This window comes from Juglans microcarpa x Juglans regia, chromosome 1S (assembly GCF_004785595.1).
Source record: "Juglans microcarpa x Juglans regia isolate MS1-56 chromosome 1S, Jm3101_v1.0, whole genome shotgun sequence".
Taxonomy (NCBI): Eukaryota; Viridiplantae; Streptophyta; class Magnoliopsida; order Fagales; family Juglandaceae; genus Juglans; species Juglans microcarpa x Juglans regia.
In genome coordinates, this window is record NC_054595.1 from 16785125 (window position 1) to 16806751 (window position 21627).

A 21627-nucleotide genomic window follows, 5' to 3' on the forward strand; every position below is an offset into this window, starting at 1 on the left:
AGCTCTCAACATAAAAAAAAAGCTTGGATTCATCCATCACTAAGCAACCAAACACTTCTGCTCCTCTCTATGCTCCATGGGAGCACTGCAATGACATGATTATAGCATGGATACAACATTCGGTTAGCTCAGACCTTAGATCGAGCATTGTGCATGCCGATACAGCTGAAAGTGTTTGGAATGATCTTAAGGAATGTTTCTCCATACAAAATGCCCCTCAGATCTTTCAACTCGCCAAATCTATTTCCTCCTCCACGCAAGACTCTGATTCCATCAGCCAATACCACAACAAACTCAAGACCTTTTGGGATGAGCTTGAAATTTATGAGCCCATGCCCACCTGCACTTGTGGTGCGGTCAAAACCTTGCTGGATTATACCCACACTTATAAGGTGATGCAATTTCTTATTGGTTTAGATGATTCTTACGACTTTGTTCGAGCACAAATTTTACTTCAGGATCCTCTTCCACCTCTCAATCAGGTTCTATCACTTGTCCAACAAGAGGAGAGGCGACGACAGCTGCACTCTGTCCCAACTCCACTTGCCATGGCCATGAAGACCTCAAAAATGCGAAACTCACGCTGTAAATGACTTTTCTGCTCCCACTGCAATATTCCTGGACATTCGTTGGAGTGTTGTTTCAAGGCGAATCCAAATTTACCAGTCTGCTCCCATTGTCACATACCTGGACGCACGCGGAAAAAATGCTACTTGTTGAATGGGTTTCCTCTAGGGCATAAAAACAGTTCAAAATACAAATCCAATGCTAATCAATCCTCTCTTGTGCAGGAAGAAATTAACCATGGTCCATCTCTCACTCCAGAGCAGTACTCGCAGCTCATTGCCTTGCTAAATCCTACTCGCAGCAATGCCAACACTCCTACTGCAAACTACGTCAATACCAACTCAACTCCCGTGTCTGGTATTTCTTCCTCTCTTTATACACACACACTAGCTTGCACCACAACCACTCAAACACCTTGGATCATAGACACCGGTGCTACAGATCACATGATATGTAGCCCCAAATTCTTCACACACAATATCACTCCAACATCTCGTATCATCAAGCTGCCAAACGGATCCACTACAACTGCTTCTCATGTTGGTGATGTCCATTTAACGCCTCATTTAATCCTTTGTCATGTTTTCTGTGTTCCTACTTTCACCTTTGATTTGATTTTTGTCAAATCCTTAACCCAACATTCTAATTGTTATCTAATTGTTTTCTCCAATTTTTGTTATATTCAGGGCCTTTCATCTTGAATGACGATTTGAGTGGGGACGGTGTGTAACGACTTGTACCACCTGATACTGTCTAAACCAGAGCCTTCCCTCTTGCAATCACTTTTTCACAGCTTATTTCCTTCAATATCTATCAATCAAACCTCTACTTCAAAATTTACTCAGTTTATGTTATGGCATTATAGGCTTGGACATAGTTCCATGACTAAGCATATCTTACATGATGTTAATTTTAATTTCAAATGCTCAGATCATTCTCAACTTCCTTGTGCTGTTTGTCCACTAGCAAAACAACACAAAATTTCTTTTCCCGAATCAGAATCCAAAGCCACCAGACCTTTTGATATTGTTTTGGTAGACATTTGGGGGCCCAACTCAACACAAGCTTACAATGGCGCAAAATATTTCACCCTTGTTGATAAATTCACAAGATGCACTTGGATTTACCTTCTTAAAAACAAAGTTGAAGCTCAAACCTCCATAATCAATTTTTTTGCACTCATTGAGACCCAATTTAGCAGCCATATTAAAATTCTTCGATCTAATAATGGCGCCAAATTTTATATGCCACATTTCTACAATTCCAAAGGCGTCATCCACCAATTAACATGCATCGCCACACCTCAACAAAACACCCTTGCCGAACGTAAGCACCAACACATCCTCAATGTGGCACGTGCACTCAAATTTCAATCCGGTTTACCCCTACAATATTGGTATGATTTTATCATAACTACAGTCTACCTAATCAATAGAACACCAACACCAATCCTTCAAAATAAAACCCCATTTGAAGTCCTCTATCAAACCAAGCCTTCTTACTCACACCTTAAAGTATTTGGGTGCTTGTGCTTTGCATCTACCCTATCACATTCCCGAACTAAATTTGACCCTCGCGCTAAAAAATGCCTCTTCCTTGGATACCCATACGGTGTCAAAGGATATAAATTGCTTGACCTCACAACCGAAAAACTTTTTATCTCTCGAGACGTCATCTTCGATGAAGAAATTTTTTCACTAAAAAATCAAACACTTTTTCCCACCGAAACCACTTCACCAACACACACCAACGCTCCCTCCACTGACACCTCTTTTATTCCTCTCAATTTTCTCAATTCACCCACTCATACCAACGAACATGTGGCCTCCTCTCCCACTATCCAGAATAACGGAAACGTGGCCTCATTTCCCACCACCCAGAATAACGAAAACATAGCCTCATTTCCCAGTACCCAAATTGACGAATCCAACCCCACCAACAATTCACTCTCGTTACCTCCTACCCCAGCCATGTCTAACCACCAAATTGATGAGCCAACCTCAACACTCCTTCAATCTCGCTGAACAACATGTACTCGCAAAGCCCCTGCTTACCTCCGTAATTATCATTGCCAACAAACTTCCACACCTGATGTCCACCATTCGGCATCCATGATGACGCGTCCTGAATTACATGCTCTCTCGGGTAATGTTCTTTTTCCCATCTCGTCTATTTTGTCTTATGCCTCCCTCTCACCTTCATTTTGTGCCTTTACCACCTCTATTTCCATTCATTCCGAACCCACCTCATACAGCCAAGCCATCCAACAACCCATTTGGCATGAGGCAATGAACCAAGAGTTCATTGCACTTGAGCTCAATGTGACCTGGACCATCGTTGATCTCCCTCCAGGCAAGACACCGATTGACTGCAAGTGGATTTACAAGTACAAATTTCAGGCCGACGGCAAAGGGATTCACCCACCGTGAAGGGATTCACCCAACGTGAAGGTATTGACTTTCACAATACATTCTCCCCTGTTGCCAAACTAGTTTCAATTCGTTGCTACTAGCAGTTGCTGCCATCAAAGGTTGGGATCTTCAACAACTCGATGTCAACAACGTCTTCCTCTATGGCGATTTCGATGAAGAAATTCACATGTGACCACCTCCTGGTCACTATGCAGCTAAATCCAAACAAGTTTGCCGTTTATAGAAAAGCTTGTATGGCCTTCGCCAAGCTTCTCACCAATGGAATACAAAGCTGACCTCAACATTAGCTGAATTCGGCTTCACCCAATCAAAGGCGGATTAGAGCTTATTTACCAAATGCATAGATGATTCATTTCTTGCCCTCTTCGTGTACGTTGATGATATTATTCTCATGAGTTCAAATTCCAGCTCAAGCCTTGCTGCCATACACTTCTTGTAAACTAAATTTTGCATCAAACAGTTGGGTCCATTACGTTACTTTCTCGGAATGGAGATTGGACGTTCCAAAGCAGGGATTCAAATCTGCCAGCGCAAATATGCACTGGATGTGCTCTCAAAGACAGGCCTCCTTGCAGCAAAACCCTCCCCATTGCCAATGGAACCGAACAGCAAACTTAGGAAAGATAAAGGTAATCTTTTCCATGATCCTACACTCTATCCGAAATTAGTTGGCAAATTGCTTTATTTAACCAACACACGACCGGATTTGAGTTATAGTGTCAACTTGTTAAGTCAATTTATGGAAAATCCACGTGTTAAGCATTATGATGCTATGATCAAAATTCTTAAATACATTAAAGGAACCCCTAGCCAGGGTATTTTTCTTCCTGCTAGTTTGAATATGGAACTTGTAGCATATGCCGATGCCAATTGGGCAAATTGCCCAGACATGCAACGGTCCACCACCGAATTTTGTGTATTCATTGGGACCTCCAGGTCTTCCGCTGAATCAGAATATAAAGCAATGGCTGCCGGCTGCCGTCGTATGTGAACTCACTTGGATTCGCTACTTACTCATTGATCTGCGCCTCACCATTGGCACTCCATCTACACTCTATTGCGACAATAAAGTTGCTCTGCATATTGCCGCAAACCCCGTCTTTCATTAACGCACGAAGCACATCGAACTTGACTGCCATGTAGTTCGTGATAAGATCTCCGAAGGTCAAGTAAAAATTGCTCATGTTTTCTCCTCCTACCAGTTAGTAGATTTGCTTACCAAGTCATTACACTCTCCTACATTCAATCGATTATTGCTCAAGATAGAAGTCATCAATATTTACTCTCCATCTTGCGGGGGCTATTGAAGTTACAAGAGAAATATTGTCAAACACATACAAGACCACCAGATTGATGAGTCATGAAGAAATTATATTCATTTAATGAGCTGTAAATACACATTGTTTATTTTATATTTCATTTACCAATTCTATGTAACTATAAATAACCATTGTATATGACAGTTCAATACACGGATTCATTCTTTCAATCACTCTCCACGTCTTTGTTGTGTGCCTATGCATCTTGTTATTTGCATTCTGTCTGCATGTGTACGAGTCAGTTGCATCATCTCCTTCCTTACTTCTACATCTTCCTCTTACTTTTGCATCATTCTTAATAATATGGGGATGTCTCTGTTTCTTAAAGTTGAACAAACAACAAAAGTTCTACCATGCAAAAGAGAATGCAAACAAATAAGATCAGGCTATTGATACTTGACACTTCAAAATGCTAGTAATCTAACATGACTTGCTGTTGTATTAATCGTCATATCCAATCTCACTCCAAGTAAATCTCGGATGACCTCATATGTCATGCTTTCTGTTGCAGCCTTAGCTAGAGCCTTGTATTCAGCACGCATGCCTTGAATTCAGCCTTCTATCCAATCTCACTCTAGCATGGCATAGACAGAGTTTTTCTATATATCAGTTCTTCTAGGTACAGGCAAAATGGCCCACGAATCGTGTACCTAGTGCTGAGGTGGATTGTTTTACCAGATGCCCTTTTGAAAAAGAGAAAAAAAAGAGAGAGAGAGAGAGAGAAGAAAACACGATCGAAAGAGAGGAAGAACCATCGGCTTCACTGCTTCATCTCCCCTTCTCGTCTGGCTCTTCTCCCCTCTACGTGTGAATCCACTCTTACAAAAAAAATGTAATGGAGCACTAAGTGACCCACCCACTGTAGTCTGTCTCTTCTCCCCTCTACGAGCCAATATTTGGAAAAAAAAAAAAAACAATTACGCGACCCACCTCTGCCTGCGCGCGACCCACCTCCACCACTCAAGGGATCTCCTCTCCGCGCGACCCACCTCAGCTGCAGATTGGCCAGTGGGATTTGTTGGATCGATGATTGCCCAGAAGTCCTAAATCTCTGTCAAGGTCAGTCCTCTGCTTACAAACTCATCGTAGCTTAAACTTCCATCATTTAGCAGACATACATTTAGGATATTTTTCTATGCATTTAGCAATACATACATTGAAGCTGTAGAAGTCGTGGTCGAGGTGCGTCCACTGATTGCTTGAGACCAAAGTTTCTCAACCCAGAATATACAATCTAGTAAAATTTCTTATTGTACTGAATAATGAATAGTTACATCAAATCTACAAGCTACACCTCATCAGTTGAGAATGTACTTCAAATGACAAAAGAAAATAAGCTTTTTGCTATCAAGAACCTCTGAGTGACATATTATCAAACATCAGTTTTGCAGTTCTCTGAGAAGCACCCAGATTTAATCAAATCTTACAAATATCTATATCCAGAGTTCTTTAAATTAATCTAGTTTTTTTTTATCTATTGTTAGCCGCTCCAAAACACTACCCAAGTGTTGGACTTTAGTGGAACCCAGTTTGGCTTTGAGACCCAAGAAAGTGTAATTGATCTTGTTTACCTTGGTCACTCTATCTAAAGTGTTAGATTTTGTTACATGTGGATGAGTTTTTAACTGTTATATCATGTTCGCAGATGCAACTTAGGTGGATGGAAGCCAGTCGGATAGCTTGTCTGGGACACAACCGTGGCTATAAGTCAATATACTTGGGAAAATCTGATTGATGACTGAAACTACTAGCTGCAGTATAAATTTGATGTGGAAGCTTGTAAAATATTTGGACTAATTTGCATGTATTGGCATATATTGGCAACATGTATGGCAGGTGAACTACTTTGTATTGAGTGCATGAACAAAGAGTAGTGTTATTTTCATCAGTGTATTGAGTGGGTGACTCAATTATCTTGTACACGAAATTACCTACTGAACTCGTGGACGAAATTACCAACTGAATGATATATGAAATGATGCTACAGGTCGTATTTTGCTGCTATGTGTCTCAAGATTGTGCTCATGGCCCGTTATTCATGCACTCTGCTTGGTTCTTTTTGTAAATAAATAATTAGGATGTACAACTCAAGTGTAACCTCAATACCTTCTTTCATCAACTGGATTAAATTACAATTTCCACAAACACATTTAATAGTTCACAACACATCGCTAATATGTGAACTTCTACATACACACAGAGTTTCCAGCTACATCCATAATTCTATTACAACATCAAATGACTAACAAAATTAGAGAGACAAAACCTCACAGGGTTACAGCATACTAATGGCACTATGGTGACTACATACACACGGATCTAGTCTAGACATTCTTGGAGCTTTTGTCCAACTACATCAACCATATATCAAGCTACCTTGATCAGTGGGCATTCACTGTGATCGTATCAAGTACAATAAAATTAAAATATAAATCACCCAATAGATACGAAGAAGTGTGCGTACACGCCGGATGCCTGCTTGTTGCTTTTGAATATCAAGTTGGTCGTTGTGGACTCCCAACTCCCTCTTTACAATCTCTGTTCTGCTCAACACAATGACAAACATCTCTGTTCTGTTTGAGTACATGACCACCAATTACACATGATCTGAACACAATTAAAACACAACATTACAAATTTAAATAAATGAGCTTGACAATATGCACAGAAAACACAAAGAAGTAGCCTGGAGTTTTGTAACATCTAAAACCACTAAGACAAACCAATTGGTGAAAAAGAAAATCTATCAAAACATGCAAGTTTGGAAGTAGGGAGCTTTTCTCCTATTCAACCACATAATTCAATTTCCTATCCTGTTAGTACATATAGTACTTTTTCTTTTAAAAAAAAATTCTTTACATGCAAATTGCACAGGTCTACAAGTAGTTAGAATTAATGATGTACCAATATTAGTGTTTAGCACAAGTAATACAATTGCAAAGTTACCTTCGAAAAAGAAAGCCATCACCTGTTCTTAAGGACATAAGCTTGCTGGTATAAATATCTATGCAGACTATGAGCTAAAATTGAAGTTAATAGACCAACTCAATAGATAACTACAAGTATCGTGAGCAAAATAGGGCCAATGTGTTGGGTTTATATCGTATATGAGCCAACCTTTACCAAACCCATTTATTTAAATGAATCAGATCCCTCAACCTTAATCTCCTGGTTTATCTTCTTGAGTTGGTGTTGAGTTCAGAAATTGTAATACCTCTATCTAATTTTGTGCAGCACAAAGTAGATAAACCTTAATTACAACAAAATCAAAAAATAAATAGTGATGATCTGTATGAAATTAGTAATTTCATGACATGAAAAGTATCCTCTATTGAAACGGCTTTATATTCTATATATATAATTGTACAAGAAGTACGCGTATATATATATATATATATATATATTTATATATATGATCTTTGAGATGCTTAAAAGTCCAAAATCTATAAGTACTCGGTCCAGCTTCTTAACGTAATTAGTTGCATTATTCTGATCAATCTTCAAAAAGACAAAGGAGAGATTTGATTGTAGTGTGACTACCCAGCAAGAATCGCAACAATTAGAATAGTTTTTCATATAGTGCGCATACAAATTACAGTGCATACTTATCTGGTTCAGGGCATGGAGGATAGTAGTTCATCCTCATAGACTGAACTCCATCACTAAACAGCTCCCACATTTCCTCAGATCAAGCAAAAAATACAAAAAGCAAATAGAGAGAAGCAGAGAGAGAGAGATACCTGTACGTTGAATTGCGTTGACGGAGAAGAGGGATTTGTAGGGATTAGGGCTCAGAACCAAAAATGGAATTTGATTAGGGTTAGGATTTGGAACCAAAAAGGGCAGAGGACATCTGCTTAGGGTTAGGGTTCATAACAATCTCAAAGAAAAAAATGGAATTTGACGAAGGAGAGACTGAGAATCGACAATGCTGAAGTGAAGAGAAATAGAGAATGGAAAGAGAGAAAAGAGAGAGCCTTACTGTTTCGGTGAGAATGGATGAGCCTTTAGGTTTCTGTGATGGGCGAGACAGCACGGAGAAGGTGGGATGCGAGAATGGCGGAGAAGGTGGGATGAAGGAGAAGGTGAGATGGGCGAAACGGTGCATTGCGTTTTTTCTCTTCATATTCCAATTCGATCCAAATTTCTTTCCCGCCCCAGACGACTAAAATGAAACACACCGTCTCATTAAATTCATCCATGTCAGCACTTCCGTGCACATCAGTGCGCATGACTGCCTGCCTTAAGACTTTTCCTATATATATATATAGGTATGGTGGTTGAGTGCACTGTATATGGCTAATGGAAGGAGGGTGAGAACGTGCGCGTGCGCGTGCGCGTGCGCACGAAAGATGGGAAACTGCTTAAATGAAAAGTCACTTAAATATTGATATATCAATTAGATATATGTATTCTCTTTGACAGGTGACCTTTTACAGGTACAAATAAAAGAATTAGAAATTCTGACGATCCATTTAGAAGAGAGATAATAAAGATAAACAATTTTCATATAGTAGTACTACAGATCAATGCTTTCGTGAATCCCTAATTTTATGTCATACAGTTGGTCAATTTGGGTCCCCTAGTGTAATGTCTTAATGAAAGGTGCAAATCACATGTCTTATATTTTAAAATAACTAGTCAATGATGCAATTGAAGCTACATTCCTATTGAAACTTTATAAAGAATAAGAACTTTTCGTTCTTAAGCAATGTGGGATCTTATACACCATCTACCTTTATGCTTATCATATGAATATCACATCTAGTCTGTCATTCTAATAAATTAAGTAGGAATTGTAGGCAGAATTAGTCACAGTGAGCAATGCAAAACCCAAGCAAAGTCATAGATTCTCAATAGTTAAAGTCTACAGATTAAGCTTAGAAAAAGAACAAAAGAAAAAGAAAAAGAAAAAGACTAAAGTTTTAAGATTTCACACATTTTTTGCTCCCAACCAAAAAGATTAACACATGATAATATGATTATCATAAACTCATGCAAAGAAATGTGCCCAGAATCAGCACAAATGCTTGGAATAGAATCATCGGAGCATGGCTCTGTCCTTCAGCTGTGATACTGCCTCCAGCTGTAACACAAACAATAACGGGGAGAGATTAGCTCATCACATGGCCGGCTCAAGGCGTAGGCAACCAAGGCCACCGCCTAGCCCCCTAACCTTGACGCCCCCACAATAAAAAGAAAAAGAAAATATATTATGACCCTCAAAAAAGAAATTAAAGGAAAAAAATAAATTTAAAAGTTTTGCCTACAAATAAAATCAAACTCAAATGGTAAATTTTAGTAAAAAAAAACAAGTAAATATAAAAGTTTTACTAAAAATTATCTTACTCAAAATGTACGTACAAAATTATCAAATAAGGGTAAAACTGGAATAGAATTGGCAAAAATAATGATATATTACTCTTGAATATTTTCTAAAATATGATGTGTATTTTGATATTAATGGCCTTGATTTGTTTTCAAAATTAAGCATTAAAAGAAATATTATGGATTAGGGATAATACTCCATTTACAGAAAAATCAGATCATTTTTCAAATTGTTATATTGCTTATAGATATTATTAAGCAAAACAATAATATGTAGCTGTTTTGCATCTAAAAAATTCTCATTATTTTATATTTCAATATTATTATTACTTTTAAATTAAAACCTCATTTACTTAAATGACGCCTAAGGCCACAAAACATACTGAGCCGCCCTGCTCATATTAAAAAAATATTATCTATTATATGAAAAATATTAATTACAGTCGTGAGCGTATATACGTTGTACAACCATTTTGAAAATCGAATAGCATTGACATTTTTATCATACAGTTTTGACATGTTATAATTGTAGCGATCAAACCCTTTAAGAAATTGTTTCAAGAACAAAAGCCGAATTTAGTAATTAATGAATAATGTCACATCAATGTACTATGATTAAGAGTATAATAAATGTACATATGGTTTATAGCATAATAAACCAGCTGATAGATATGTATAAAACCTGCATAAAGATTGTAGAACGAGAAAACTTAAAAAAAAAAAAATTAAAAAAAAAAAAAAAAAAAAAAAAAGAAGAAGAAGAAGTACTTAAACTTGGGATATGCAAAAAGTTGAAGGGATGCTTTACGACATGGATAATGCTACAGCTTCCTCTGGGACTACTGCTGAAACTCTGTAGTGTATTTTTATCTATTTTTTTTAAAAGTTATTTTTTATATAAATTTTTTAATATTTTTTTAATATTTTTAAAAAATAAAATAAATTAAAAATATTATTAAACACACTTCTTTAATTAGAAAGTAAAAAAAAAATTAAAAAATACTTCCTTAATCATAAAATTTTATTTCAGGATAAGAAAATATTTTTCAATAATATTATGATTTTTTTTATTTTTTTAAAATATTTAAAATTATTAAAAATTCTATATAAAAAAAGAGTTAAAAAAAAAACACATAAAAACGCTAAAGCTCCAGCGGTAGCTCCCGGCTCCGCTCTTGCATTATTCTTACCACATTCTCTGGTAGAATTCCCAGAAGTTGAGCAAAGGCAGACCAAACCCTCAGTCTCGGTATCAAAACCACAAGTGCCACCGGACTGGGAGCAGCGTCCACATCCAGTGTCTGCAACAGTGAAGGAAAGCTTGATCCCGTACACCCAATCCAAAGGCCCTATTCCCTTCAAATTATCAGTGTTGATCACCGTTGTATAATGCGTGCAGTCCAATATATTCATGCTCATGTACTTCACTGTATCGTACCCAGTAAAACAACATGGCGGAGAGCTGTTCGTTAGCAGATGGAACACCCGGAAAGCATTGCAGGCGCCGTAGAGTTCGTCGCAGGAGTGGCCGGAGAAGTTGAAGCAGAGATTCTTGTAATGGTTAAGCACGGGAGAGTCGATGGAGCAATTGAGGAGGGCAAAGATGGTGTCCTGCGCCGGAGGTATTATGACGGACTGAATATCGGTCATAACAAAGTCGTGGTGGGGCTGCAGAATGGAGCAAGTAGACATTGCTGGGTCGTAGATCACCATTGTGTTCTTGTCGTAGTCAATGGACTGGACTTTGTAGATGCCGGAAGGCGTGGAGAAGAACAAGTCGTTGGTGCAGTTGAACATGCGCCTGAACTGCGGAGCTCCGCACCCATCGTCGAGGCCGAAGGGATATTTTATTGGGATGTTACCGCAGGAGGTGCGGCAGAGGGAGAGACTAGTGAGAGTAGGAAGGGCTTGCAGTAGGAATATTGTTAAGATTATGAGCTTGAAAATGGTGGGTAGAGCTGCTGTAGAGTACTGCATTTTTCTGTTATTTACCTAATCCTCATAATATATTGGGTCTTTTTCATTTCAAACAAGAGGCAGCAAAACGCTTTAACTCTCGAGTATTGAAAAAGAAGATGGAAAAATGGGTGTTTGGGTCCTGAGTTTCTACAGAAAAGCTGGTTATACACATTGATCGACAAACAGCACTCCGAAATTCACTCCATAATTGAAGACACTTTTTTGACCGTTGGGTACAGGCTGGCGTTGGGATCCACAACTTTGAAAATTTGAGAAAAAGCGATGTTCTGAAGTACTATTGATTTGATCTCATCGCGGCTTGGGGTTCCTGCTTCTGCATGGGTATACTCATATATATTCTTTTATCTCCCGCTCTTTAATTAATTTGTTCCCATAATTACAAGCACTTTTACCCCTTTTTAAGACCACTTTCAATAGATTCTTTCTTTAAAATACATTATTAAATTTTTTTTTATTTTATATAATAACTTTACAATATATCATATATCAATTTATCTTTTTTTTCATATCATTTAAATATTATATTTTTTAACTTTTTTTATTCATTTCAAATATTTTCTCTAAACTATTAATCATATCCTCATATATTTTAATATTTGTAATATCTCCCCATATATAATGACATATATATAATTATGTTCTTTGTTAAATTAATCTAAATTTATAAACTAAACTAAAATATAAATTAATTCAAAAAATAAAAAGAAAAAATTATATAATGAAATTAATCCAAATTAGAGGGTCCTTTCTTTCCGAGCAAATGAGAGTATATATATTTGATATTTTTGTATAATCTGTTATATATATATATATATATATATATTTGATATTAAAATTAATGTTGCATATGAGAGTATAGGAGGCACGCAAGAAAACACGCAAAATGGAGGAGTAGAGTGCATGGGAAACGTTGGGTGGAAGACGAGCAGATAAGAGAGAAATGATTAAAAAATTATTTACAACTGTGAATAGTTAGTTACCGCTAAATGTAGTGGTAACAGTATTGTAGCCAATTGGAAATTACAGAATAAAGCTACTTTTAGATTATTTTCTTCAAATTATACAGATGGCCCTGTCCCCACTTGGGCTTCTAGAAGCCCCACCTTACTGAAGTACTTCTGCTTAAAAACCCTGTCTGTCAAAGAATTTGGATTTTATAAAATTCTCCATCCTTGCTTGGAAAGTAATGCTAAATTAAAACTCCTCAAATCTCGAAAGCCTAGGCCTCCCATGTCTTTGCTATAGCTGAGTTGTTTCCAGTTGACCCATTGGATTTGGGAAGTATCTTCATTGAATCCCCATCAGAATTTCCTGAGTAGTTGATTTAGGTTGCTAGTTATGGAAGCTAGTAGCATAAACATACCTATAGCATAGGTAGGTATGGCTTGGAGGACAGCTTTGAGGAGGACTTCTTTCCCTGCTGCAGAGAGAAATTTATTTTTCTAGTTTGTAACTTGACTCCATGTCCTATCAATAAGAGAATGAAATGATGCCACCTTTGCTCTGCCCACCAATGCAGGTAGTCCCAAGTACCTTTCAAAAGTGCCAGAAGATTTAACACCTGCAAGCTCCAAAATTTGTTGTTGTACTCCCTAGCCAGTGTTTTTACTAAAGAAAATAGAAGACTTGTCTTTGTTCAAGACCTGTCCCGAGGCCTTCTCATATATGTCAAGTATGTTGAGCACATAACTGAGTTCCTCAGCTTTAGCTTGGTAGAAAAGCAGTCTATCATCTGCGAAGAAAAGATGATTCACTGATACTAGACCTCTTCCAATAGGGACTAGAGTCAACCCACCACAGGCTTCAGCTTGGTTTAGAAGGGCAGTGAGAGCTTCTGCACATAAAATGAAAAGGTAAGGGGACAAAGGGTCCCCTTGCCTAAATCCCCTTGAAGGCAAGAAGGACTTTTGAGGCTCCCCATTCACAAGTATTGAGTAAGATACAGAATTGAGACAGGTCTGGATTAAGTTAATCCAATGTAGAGGGAAACCCATCTTGGTCATGATAGCTTCAACAAACTTCCATTCCACCCTATCGTATGCCTTACTCATATCTAATTTAATAGCCATAAAGCCTCTTTTGCCTTTCATTCTTGAATTCATGAAATGTAGGATCTCGTAGGCTACCAGTGTGTTATCAGAAATAAGTCTTCCAGGTATAAAGGCACTTTGGTTAAGGGAAATAAGCTTGGGCAGTATGACCTTTAGCCTGTTGGCAAGGGTTTTGGAGACTATTTTGTAAACAACATTACACAAGCTAATATGTCTATAGTCAGTTACTCTCTTGGGGTTTTTTACTTTGGGTATGAGGGTAATGAATGTCCCATTAACCTCATTGAGAGAACCCCCTTGGTTTAGGACTTTGAGTGCAAAGTTACACACTTGCTCACCCACCACCTCCCAATGCTTTTGGTAAAACTGAGCTGGGAATCCATCAGGGCCAGGGGACCCTAATGGATTCATCTGAAAGATGCCATATGTTATATGTTCTTTATTGAAAGGGTTCATTAACCAAGCTTGCATCTCCATATCTAGTTTTTTTCCCAGAGCATGCATACAGTTTTCAATATTAGAAGGATGCGTGGAAGCAAATAGTGAAGAGAAGTAACCTGTGAAGACACCTCCAATCTCTGCCTGCTCAGATACAATCCTTCCTTGTGAGGCCTCGACACTTTTGATAGTATTGGTCTTCCTTCTTTGACTTGCCTGCATATGAAAATAGTGGATGTTCCTATCTCCATGCTTGAGCCAATGTTGTTTTGCCCTTTGGCGCCACTTTAAGTCATTTTCTGTCATGGAAGACACCGCATCCTCCTGAACCCCTTTCATGGTAGCTAAATGATTGGCTGAGCCAGTTTCTTGGAGGTGACCAATTCTTTGTAGCCCCTGTGTGATGGCTATTTGCTGCTGCTTTTTTGTTTTTTGCTTCCAAGCCAACAACTCCTGTTGGCAGGCATCAAGTTGTTTCCTCAATACACTAGCCTCACAGCCTATTCCATTGTCCTTCTTCCTGCCTCACTTATAGCCTTGTGGCATTCTTCCTTTAGCTCCCATGCCATCTCATATCTGAAGCACATTCTTCTTCTTCTTCTCTTATAACTCGTTCTGCATGTTTCAATGAGAAGAGGGGAATGGTCGGATTTTATAGCAGGGAGGGCAGTACACGTGCCATGATTGAAGAGATCATTCCATTCCTTATTGCCGAGTGCTCTATCTATTTTTTCCTTTGTGAATTCCCATCCAAACCTATTATTTGACCATGTAAAGCTTAGCCCCTGAGAGTGAATGTCATTTAGGCCACAGAAGTCTACTGCTTGCCTAAACTCCTCAATTTGTTTATAGGGTCTGCTTGCTCCTCCTATTTTCTCCTTTTGGTGAAAGATGTCATTGAAATCTCCAGAGCACAGTCAGGCAATGGGGCTGGAAGGTTTTAGGGTCTGCTTCTACAAGTATAGTTGAACATATATATATATATATGATTACCATATAAATTAATTGTATAGAGGTAGTATATACTTTATAACATATGGTTAATGATGTTAGAGTCGGAGTTAGTCAGAAAATTCATCTGCCTCTAACTTCGACTATGATCGAATTTAACATTAAAAATTCAACTTTGACTCTGTTTTGTCAAAGCTTTGACTCTGATGGTATGGAGTCGAACCCTCAGTCAGTGGATCAGATTTTTGCACAACCTTACTCTGCATTCCCAATGACTTATCTAAATTTTAATCTAAAATAACTAGCCAAAACCTATTTTTTCTATTTTGATTAAACAAATTTTATAATATATCATACATCAGATTATATATTACTTTTTCATAGTATTTAAGTATTATTTCATTCTTTCTTTATTCTTTATTAATTTTAAAATATCTTATTTAACTAATGTTAAATTTATAATATTCTTAAAATTTTCAATACTTCTCATATATTAATGTGATTAGGGGTGCTACCCTCCCCCAAGCCCACGCATGGCGAGGGTTGGGATTTTTCCCCCAGGCTCCGCTCCCCATCCACGCGGGGGCTGGGTACCCCGTTCGTTAACAAGGGTGTAGGGGTGGACCTCCAACCGTCCGCCCCCGCCCCTCCAATCTCCACAACAATTCACAGCACAATCAAGCAATTCACAAAACTACATGCACAATCAAATCCTCTACAGCACACAATTCACAATCTCATCATTCTTTAATCCCATCCTCAAATCTCCATCCACAAATAATAAAAATAAATAAATAATTGGGGGCGATTTATGAAGAGATTTGGGAGTGAGCCCTACTTACATTCGCGAGGCACTGAGGCTTACAGGAGACGGCGATGACAATCTGTGACAGTGACTCTAGATGACGGTGGTGACTGGTGAGGTGAACTGGAGAGAACTGAGAATCATAGAGAGAGAGAGGAGAAGAGGAATCATGAGGAAGAAGAGAAGCAAGGGTCGGGGGTCTTCGACTGGGTATTAACCCATAATCAAAATGCTATCATTTTGATTATGGGCATGGGTATTAAAAAAAAATACCCATTCACCACCGTCATCTAATATATATAAAGGCCCCACTGCCCACCCCTAAATGTGATGGCAATATCTTCCTATTGCCAAAGTGACATCAATAACACAACAAGAAGTTAAAAAGAAAATAAAAACAAAAAAACTCATTATCCTATTTTGTGTATTTTTTTAATCATTTTCACATGTTTTGAAAATTTTTTATCATGAACATTTTTTATTGGCATTGGTCAAATATACTTTATGTGATCCATCAGCCAGAAAGATATTACATAAAAGTAATCTTACAAACCGACATGGTTTTATATAATCCGTCAGATATACTTTACAATCTAACGAACCGCATCAATTTGTAGAATTACTATTGTCTAATCTCTTTGTAGTTAGAATATTTCTTTTTTATTTATTATTATTAAAATAAAATACTCTAATAATGTTATAGCTTTTCATGTTTTACAAATAAAACAATAAATGTTTGAAATATATATTAAAAAAAGTGTAAATGCCGCAAATTGTGCAGTTTGGATAGTGAGATGAGATAAGATAGTTTTAGATGAAAGTTGAATAAAATATTGTTAGAATACTATTCTTTAATATTATTATTGTTTTGAGAATTAAAAAAGTTGAATTGTTTATTATATTTTGTATGGAAATTTGAAAAAATTGTAATGATGAGATGAGATGAGATGGGTTGAGAGTATTTCTATATCCAAACGAGGCCAGTCTTCTTCTTCTTCAATTTCTCTTCTTCTTGTTTTTACTACGTTCTCTTTTTTTGATACATATGACATGACCTTTATGCATTCATGATCTCATGCATCTCTCTCTTTGTTTGTATCAGACCCAGGTGGTCGAGACGGGCGAACAAAAAGAAATAGTTGGCATGATTTATCAAGACTTATACTTATGGCAAAAAATCCTCCAAGAATGCCAAAACCATCACCAACAATGATGAACTCATCAAACCTGTGGACATATGTTGTTGTAGAATTTTTATTTTGAACTATAAAAAATTTGAATATAATTATGATTCTGGTATTCTAGTTGGGTTCCTAGAATATAGATCTTTCGTTTGTTTTACTTTTCGGAAAGATAGTTTCATTGTAGTTAGCAAATTTATATTTATGTATTACTTTTTGGAGGATGATCCATTTAAGCCTTGCTTTTTTCTTTTTTCTTTTTTTTTTTTCATTTTTTGTTGGGAACAGAGCTGCAGAAGGAAGAGGCCAACATAATACATGATTAATAGTTTAGAAAGAGTTTTTTTTATTTATATTAGTTTAGAAAGAGTTGAAATAAATAAAACTGTTTCTATTTGTAAGTGCCTATTTTGTGCATTTTTAAATTTTATGGATGGTAAATTGTAAATTTAAACTGCTCGATTACCAACAATTGTAAGTGTTGATAACACAATCTCTAAAACACTAGTTATCCCACTTGTAGATGTCGGTAAAATGACACTCAATTACCGACATTTGTAAGCGCTGATAATATAGTCTACAAACGCTGTGACCAAAGAAGTTTACTGGCGCATGTAGATGCCAGTAAAATAAAACTACATTTTCGGCATTTTGAAGTGCTGGTAAAACAGTCTAAAACGCTAAGAGAAAACAAATTTATCAGCGCTTGTAGACGTCGGTAAAACAAAACTGTTGGTGGGTGTCTATTTTAGTATCGACAAAGTAGCTACCCATCACAATTTTTGAATTTTGAAGGCAAATTACAAATTTAGAAATCTCAATTACTAGAATTTGTAAGCACTGATAACACATTCTCCAAAAAGCCAATACCAAAATAATTTACTAGCAATAAAATAAAAAATGATTACCAACATTTGAAAGCGCCAGTAACACAGTCCCCGAAGTGCCTGTTAGATAAGTTATAAGTTATATTTTGAAGGATTAGGGTTAGATAAGTTATATATGTATGTGGGTCTTTTTGCTTATTGTTAAGGGTGTTTGTGTCTTTTTATTTTCGTTATGGGTCTGTTAATGCGTCCGTATTGGGTTAGGCTCCTTAGGGGTTGACTGGGTTCAATTAGTCAGTTTATTTTCAATTGGGTCATGGGCCACGTTTGATCGTGCGATCCATTTTAGTTATTGCAGTTATCTGTATTTCTATTTAAGTCCAAATCATATATGAATGACAGCCATCTACGCATTACTTTCACGTTTATGTGTTGGGAGGGATTGGCTCCTCAAAAGGCCAAGTAAATTACATTTCCTTATTAGCTTAGCGTTAACAGTGGTATCCAGAGTCTCGTTCTAGCACCATGGCAGAGGGAACACGCCACGCTCAATTGAATGAAGCAGTTGCTACTTTAAAGGCCGAATCCGCGCAGGCGAGGGAGGAGCAGGACAGGTAGAAGCTATTGTTGGAGGGCATCTTGCAGCTGCTCAACAGCTTAGCATCCAGCTATGATCACTTGGTGGTTAATGCTGCAAAACAAAACTCATAAGGGTGTTCATCAGGTAATCCTATTAAAGTTAATGGTAACCCTTTATTTAAGGCTGGTGGGGGAATCCAAGCGAGAACCTTTTATTTGGACTTCCCAAAATTTGATGGATCCGATCCTGTTGAATTCCTTAAGGCCGAGCAGTTTTTCTCCTACTGGAACACTCCAGATGATTAAAAGATTCAAATTGCTTTTTTTCATATGGAGGGTAAAGCCTTAACTTGATATTGCTGGCTTGTGGAGTCGAGTACAGTGAACACACGGGAAGAACTTGTGGGGGCACTTAAAACTAAATTTAGGCCTACGGCTTATGAGGACCCAGTAGGAATGTTTACAAAACTCCGCCAAACCAATTCTATTGAGGAGTACCAGAGTTCGTTTGAAATTATGTCTAAAAGAATTAAGGGTATTACAGAAGAGTTTAGGGTGAGTACTTTTATAAGTGAGTTAAGAGATGATTTGAAAATTCCAATTGCTATATTTAAACTAACTACTTTATCAGCTGCTTTTGGATTAGCAAGGTTACAAGAGGAGTAAGTGGGGAAGAGAAGCCACGGCTACCAACCCAAATACCAGAATCCACAACTTATAAACCACTGTCAACAACCAAAGCTACCTCCAGCCCCACCCATTCTTAGATTGCCTGCACCCCCACCTAAACCAGAATTTAAAAACCAAAATAACAGCTTTAGACCACCATTTAACCCAACTCGAAAACCAACCATGCCTATTGAAATAATCTCTCTAGCCCAAATGCAAGAAATGAGGGAAAAAGGGTTAGGAAGAAGTGACAGGGTGTAGTTTGGCTATTATACTGCCTGAGGAAGGAAATGAAGAGGAAGTTGATGAACTGCTAAACATCTCTTTACATGTTTTAGCAGGTTTTGTGTCTCCTAAGTCTATGAGAGTGATGGGAAGAATGGGGTGTCAAAAAGTGTTGGTTTTAGTAGACACAGGCAGTACACATAGTTTCATTGACCCAACTATAACAACAAAGACGAGACTTAGCCTTCATTGACACATAGTTTCATTGACCCAATTGAGGGAAGTGCACGGTTAGTTCAGGTAGCCAATGGGGCTAGCCTTCCTTGCCGAGGTTTATGTCAGGCTGTACCACTCCAATTACAGGATCTATATACTAAGCCTAATTTGTATTTACTGACTTTGGGGGTTGTGAAGTTGTGCTAGGTATGGTTTGGTTGAGAATCCTAGGCACTGTTTTATGGAACTTCATAGATCTGGTCATGAAATTTCATTTTCAAGGAACTGACTTTACTCTATGTGGAATACAGAGGCCTGAGAGGGAGGTTGAAGAGACTGAGCATATTAAGGATATGGTCAAGGGTACTACTGCAAAAGGCATTTGGTTGCATTTAATGGATGATATTTATGATGGCAGGGAAGTTGATATATCAAAAGAAGTACAGGTGGTCTTAACAGAGTTCAAAAAGGTATTTGATGAGCCTAGTGGTCTACCTCCACCTTGGAGTCATGACCATAAAATTCAACTACTGGAGGGTGCACATCCCACTTGTGTTAGACCCTACAGGTATCCTTACTACCAGAAGGAAGAGATAGAAAGATTAGTAGCAGATATGCTAAAAAGTGGGATTATTCGAAGCAGTCAAAGCCCCTACTCATCACCAATGCTACTTGTGAGAAAAAGCTTATGGAGGATGGCGTATGTGTGTGGATTATATAGAACTCTTAACAAAGATACAGTTAAAGATAAGTATCTCGTTCCCAACATAGATGAGCTATTAGATGAACTCCATGGAGCTCTTATTTTTTCAAAATTGAATCTGCAGTCAGGGTACCACCAAATTAGGATGAGTCCTAATCATGTGCCCAAAATTGCTTTTAAGACCCATGAGGGCCACTATAAGTTCTTGGTCATGCCATTTGGCATGACCAATGCCCCCTTAACTTTTCAGGACTTGATGAATAAAGTGTTCAGGCCTTATTTAAGAAAGTTCGTACTGGTTTTCTTTGAAGATGCAGCAACATTTGCAGCATTTGAGAGTGGTTTTGCAGGTCCTACAAGCACACTAGTTTTTTGCTAAGGGCTGTAAATATGTGTTTGGCAGTAAAGAGATAAAGTATCTTGGGCACTTAATTTCTCAAGAAGGGGTTAGAGCCGACCCACAGAAGATTGTTGCTATGCAAAAGTAGCCTCTTCCAAAGAACCCTAAGGCTCTCAGAGGGTTTCTTGGACTAACATGTTACTATAGAAGGTTCATGCAAGGGTATGGGACCATTGTAGCTCCCCTGACCTCACTACTAAAGAAAAATTCATTTGGATGGATAGAGAAGGTGCATGAGGCATTTGAAAGGCTTAAAGAGGCTATGATGAACCCCCCCTCCCCCCAGTTCTAAAATTACCAGATTTCTCTAAAAGTTTCATTATAGAATGCAATGCCTCAGGTTATGGGTTAGGAGCTGTGTTGATATAGGAGGGATGGCCCATTGCTTACCTAAGTCAGGCACTCAAAGGTAAAAATCTAAACTTATCTACTTATGAGAAAGAATTACTTGCTATGGTGATGGTAGTTAGGAAATGGAGGCATTATGTCCTGGGGCAAACTTTCAAAGTTAGAACATATCAATAGGCCCTCAAGCATCTGCTACAACAAAGAGTTGGCACTTCTGCCCAGCAGAAGTGGATTTCTAAATTGTTGAGGTTTGAATTTGTTGTTGAATACAAAAGTGGCAGGTCAAAGGTGGTTGTTGATGCACTATCCTGATTACCAGAACCAGAAAACCAAAACCAACCCACAGAAAAACTAAGTACAATCCCTTCCACCAACAAAAACTCCACCACCACTGAACCCATAAACCCATCCACAGAAAATCCCACTCCCTTCCCTTCCACCAACAATAACCAGATAGACCCCAAAATAGTGCATGCAATCAGTATGATACAAAGCAAATGGATTGAGGAATTAAAGAAGTCTTACCCCCATGATCCCTTGTTGCAAAGGCTAATTAGCTCCTACCATCAGGGTACCCTGGACTTTTCCCAGTACCAGCTTTGAAATGA

The 21627-nt window shown here is 37.8% G+C and overlaps 2 protein-coding genes and 1 long non-coding RNA gene across 3 annotated transcripts; 1 reads left to right on the plus strand and 2 right to left on the minus strand.

The window, feature by feature from the left end:
- Positions 1–3486: 3486 nt before the first annotated feature.
- Positions 3487–3990, plus strand: LOC121247361 (uncharacterized mitochondrial protein AtMg00240-like). The gene has a single exon (XM_041145724.1). The coding sequence runs from the start codon at positions 3487–3489 to the stop codon at positions 3988–3990; it is 504 nt and encodes a 167-aa protein (XP_041001658.1).
- Positions 3991–6353: 2363 nt separating this feature from the next.
- On the minus strand, positions 6354–7592 carry LOC121244375. Its single transcript, XR_005936409.1, has 2 exons — positions 7265–7592; positions 6354–6925 (listed from the first exon to the last, which is right to left on the minus strand). It is a non-coding gene; the product is annotated as an uncharacterized LOC121244375 (long non-coding RNA).
- Positions 7593–9141: 1549 nt separating this feature from the next.
- LOC121244368 lies at positions 9142–11780 on the minus strand. Its single transcript, XM_041142421.1, has 2 exons — positions 10837–11780; positions 9142–9404 (listed from the first exon to the last, which is right to left on the minus strand). The coding sequence occupies exons 1-2, from the start codon at positions 11621–11623 to the stop codon at positions 9304–9306; spliced, it is 888 nt and encodes a 295-aa protein (XP_040998355.1). The 5' UTR covers positions 11624–11780; the 3' UTR covers positions 9142–9303.
- Between the last annotated feature and the right edge of the window lie 9847 nt (positions 11781–21627).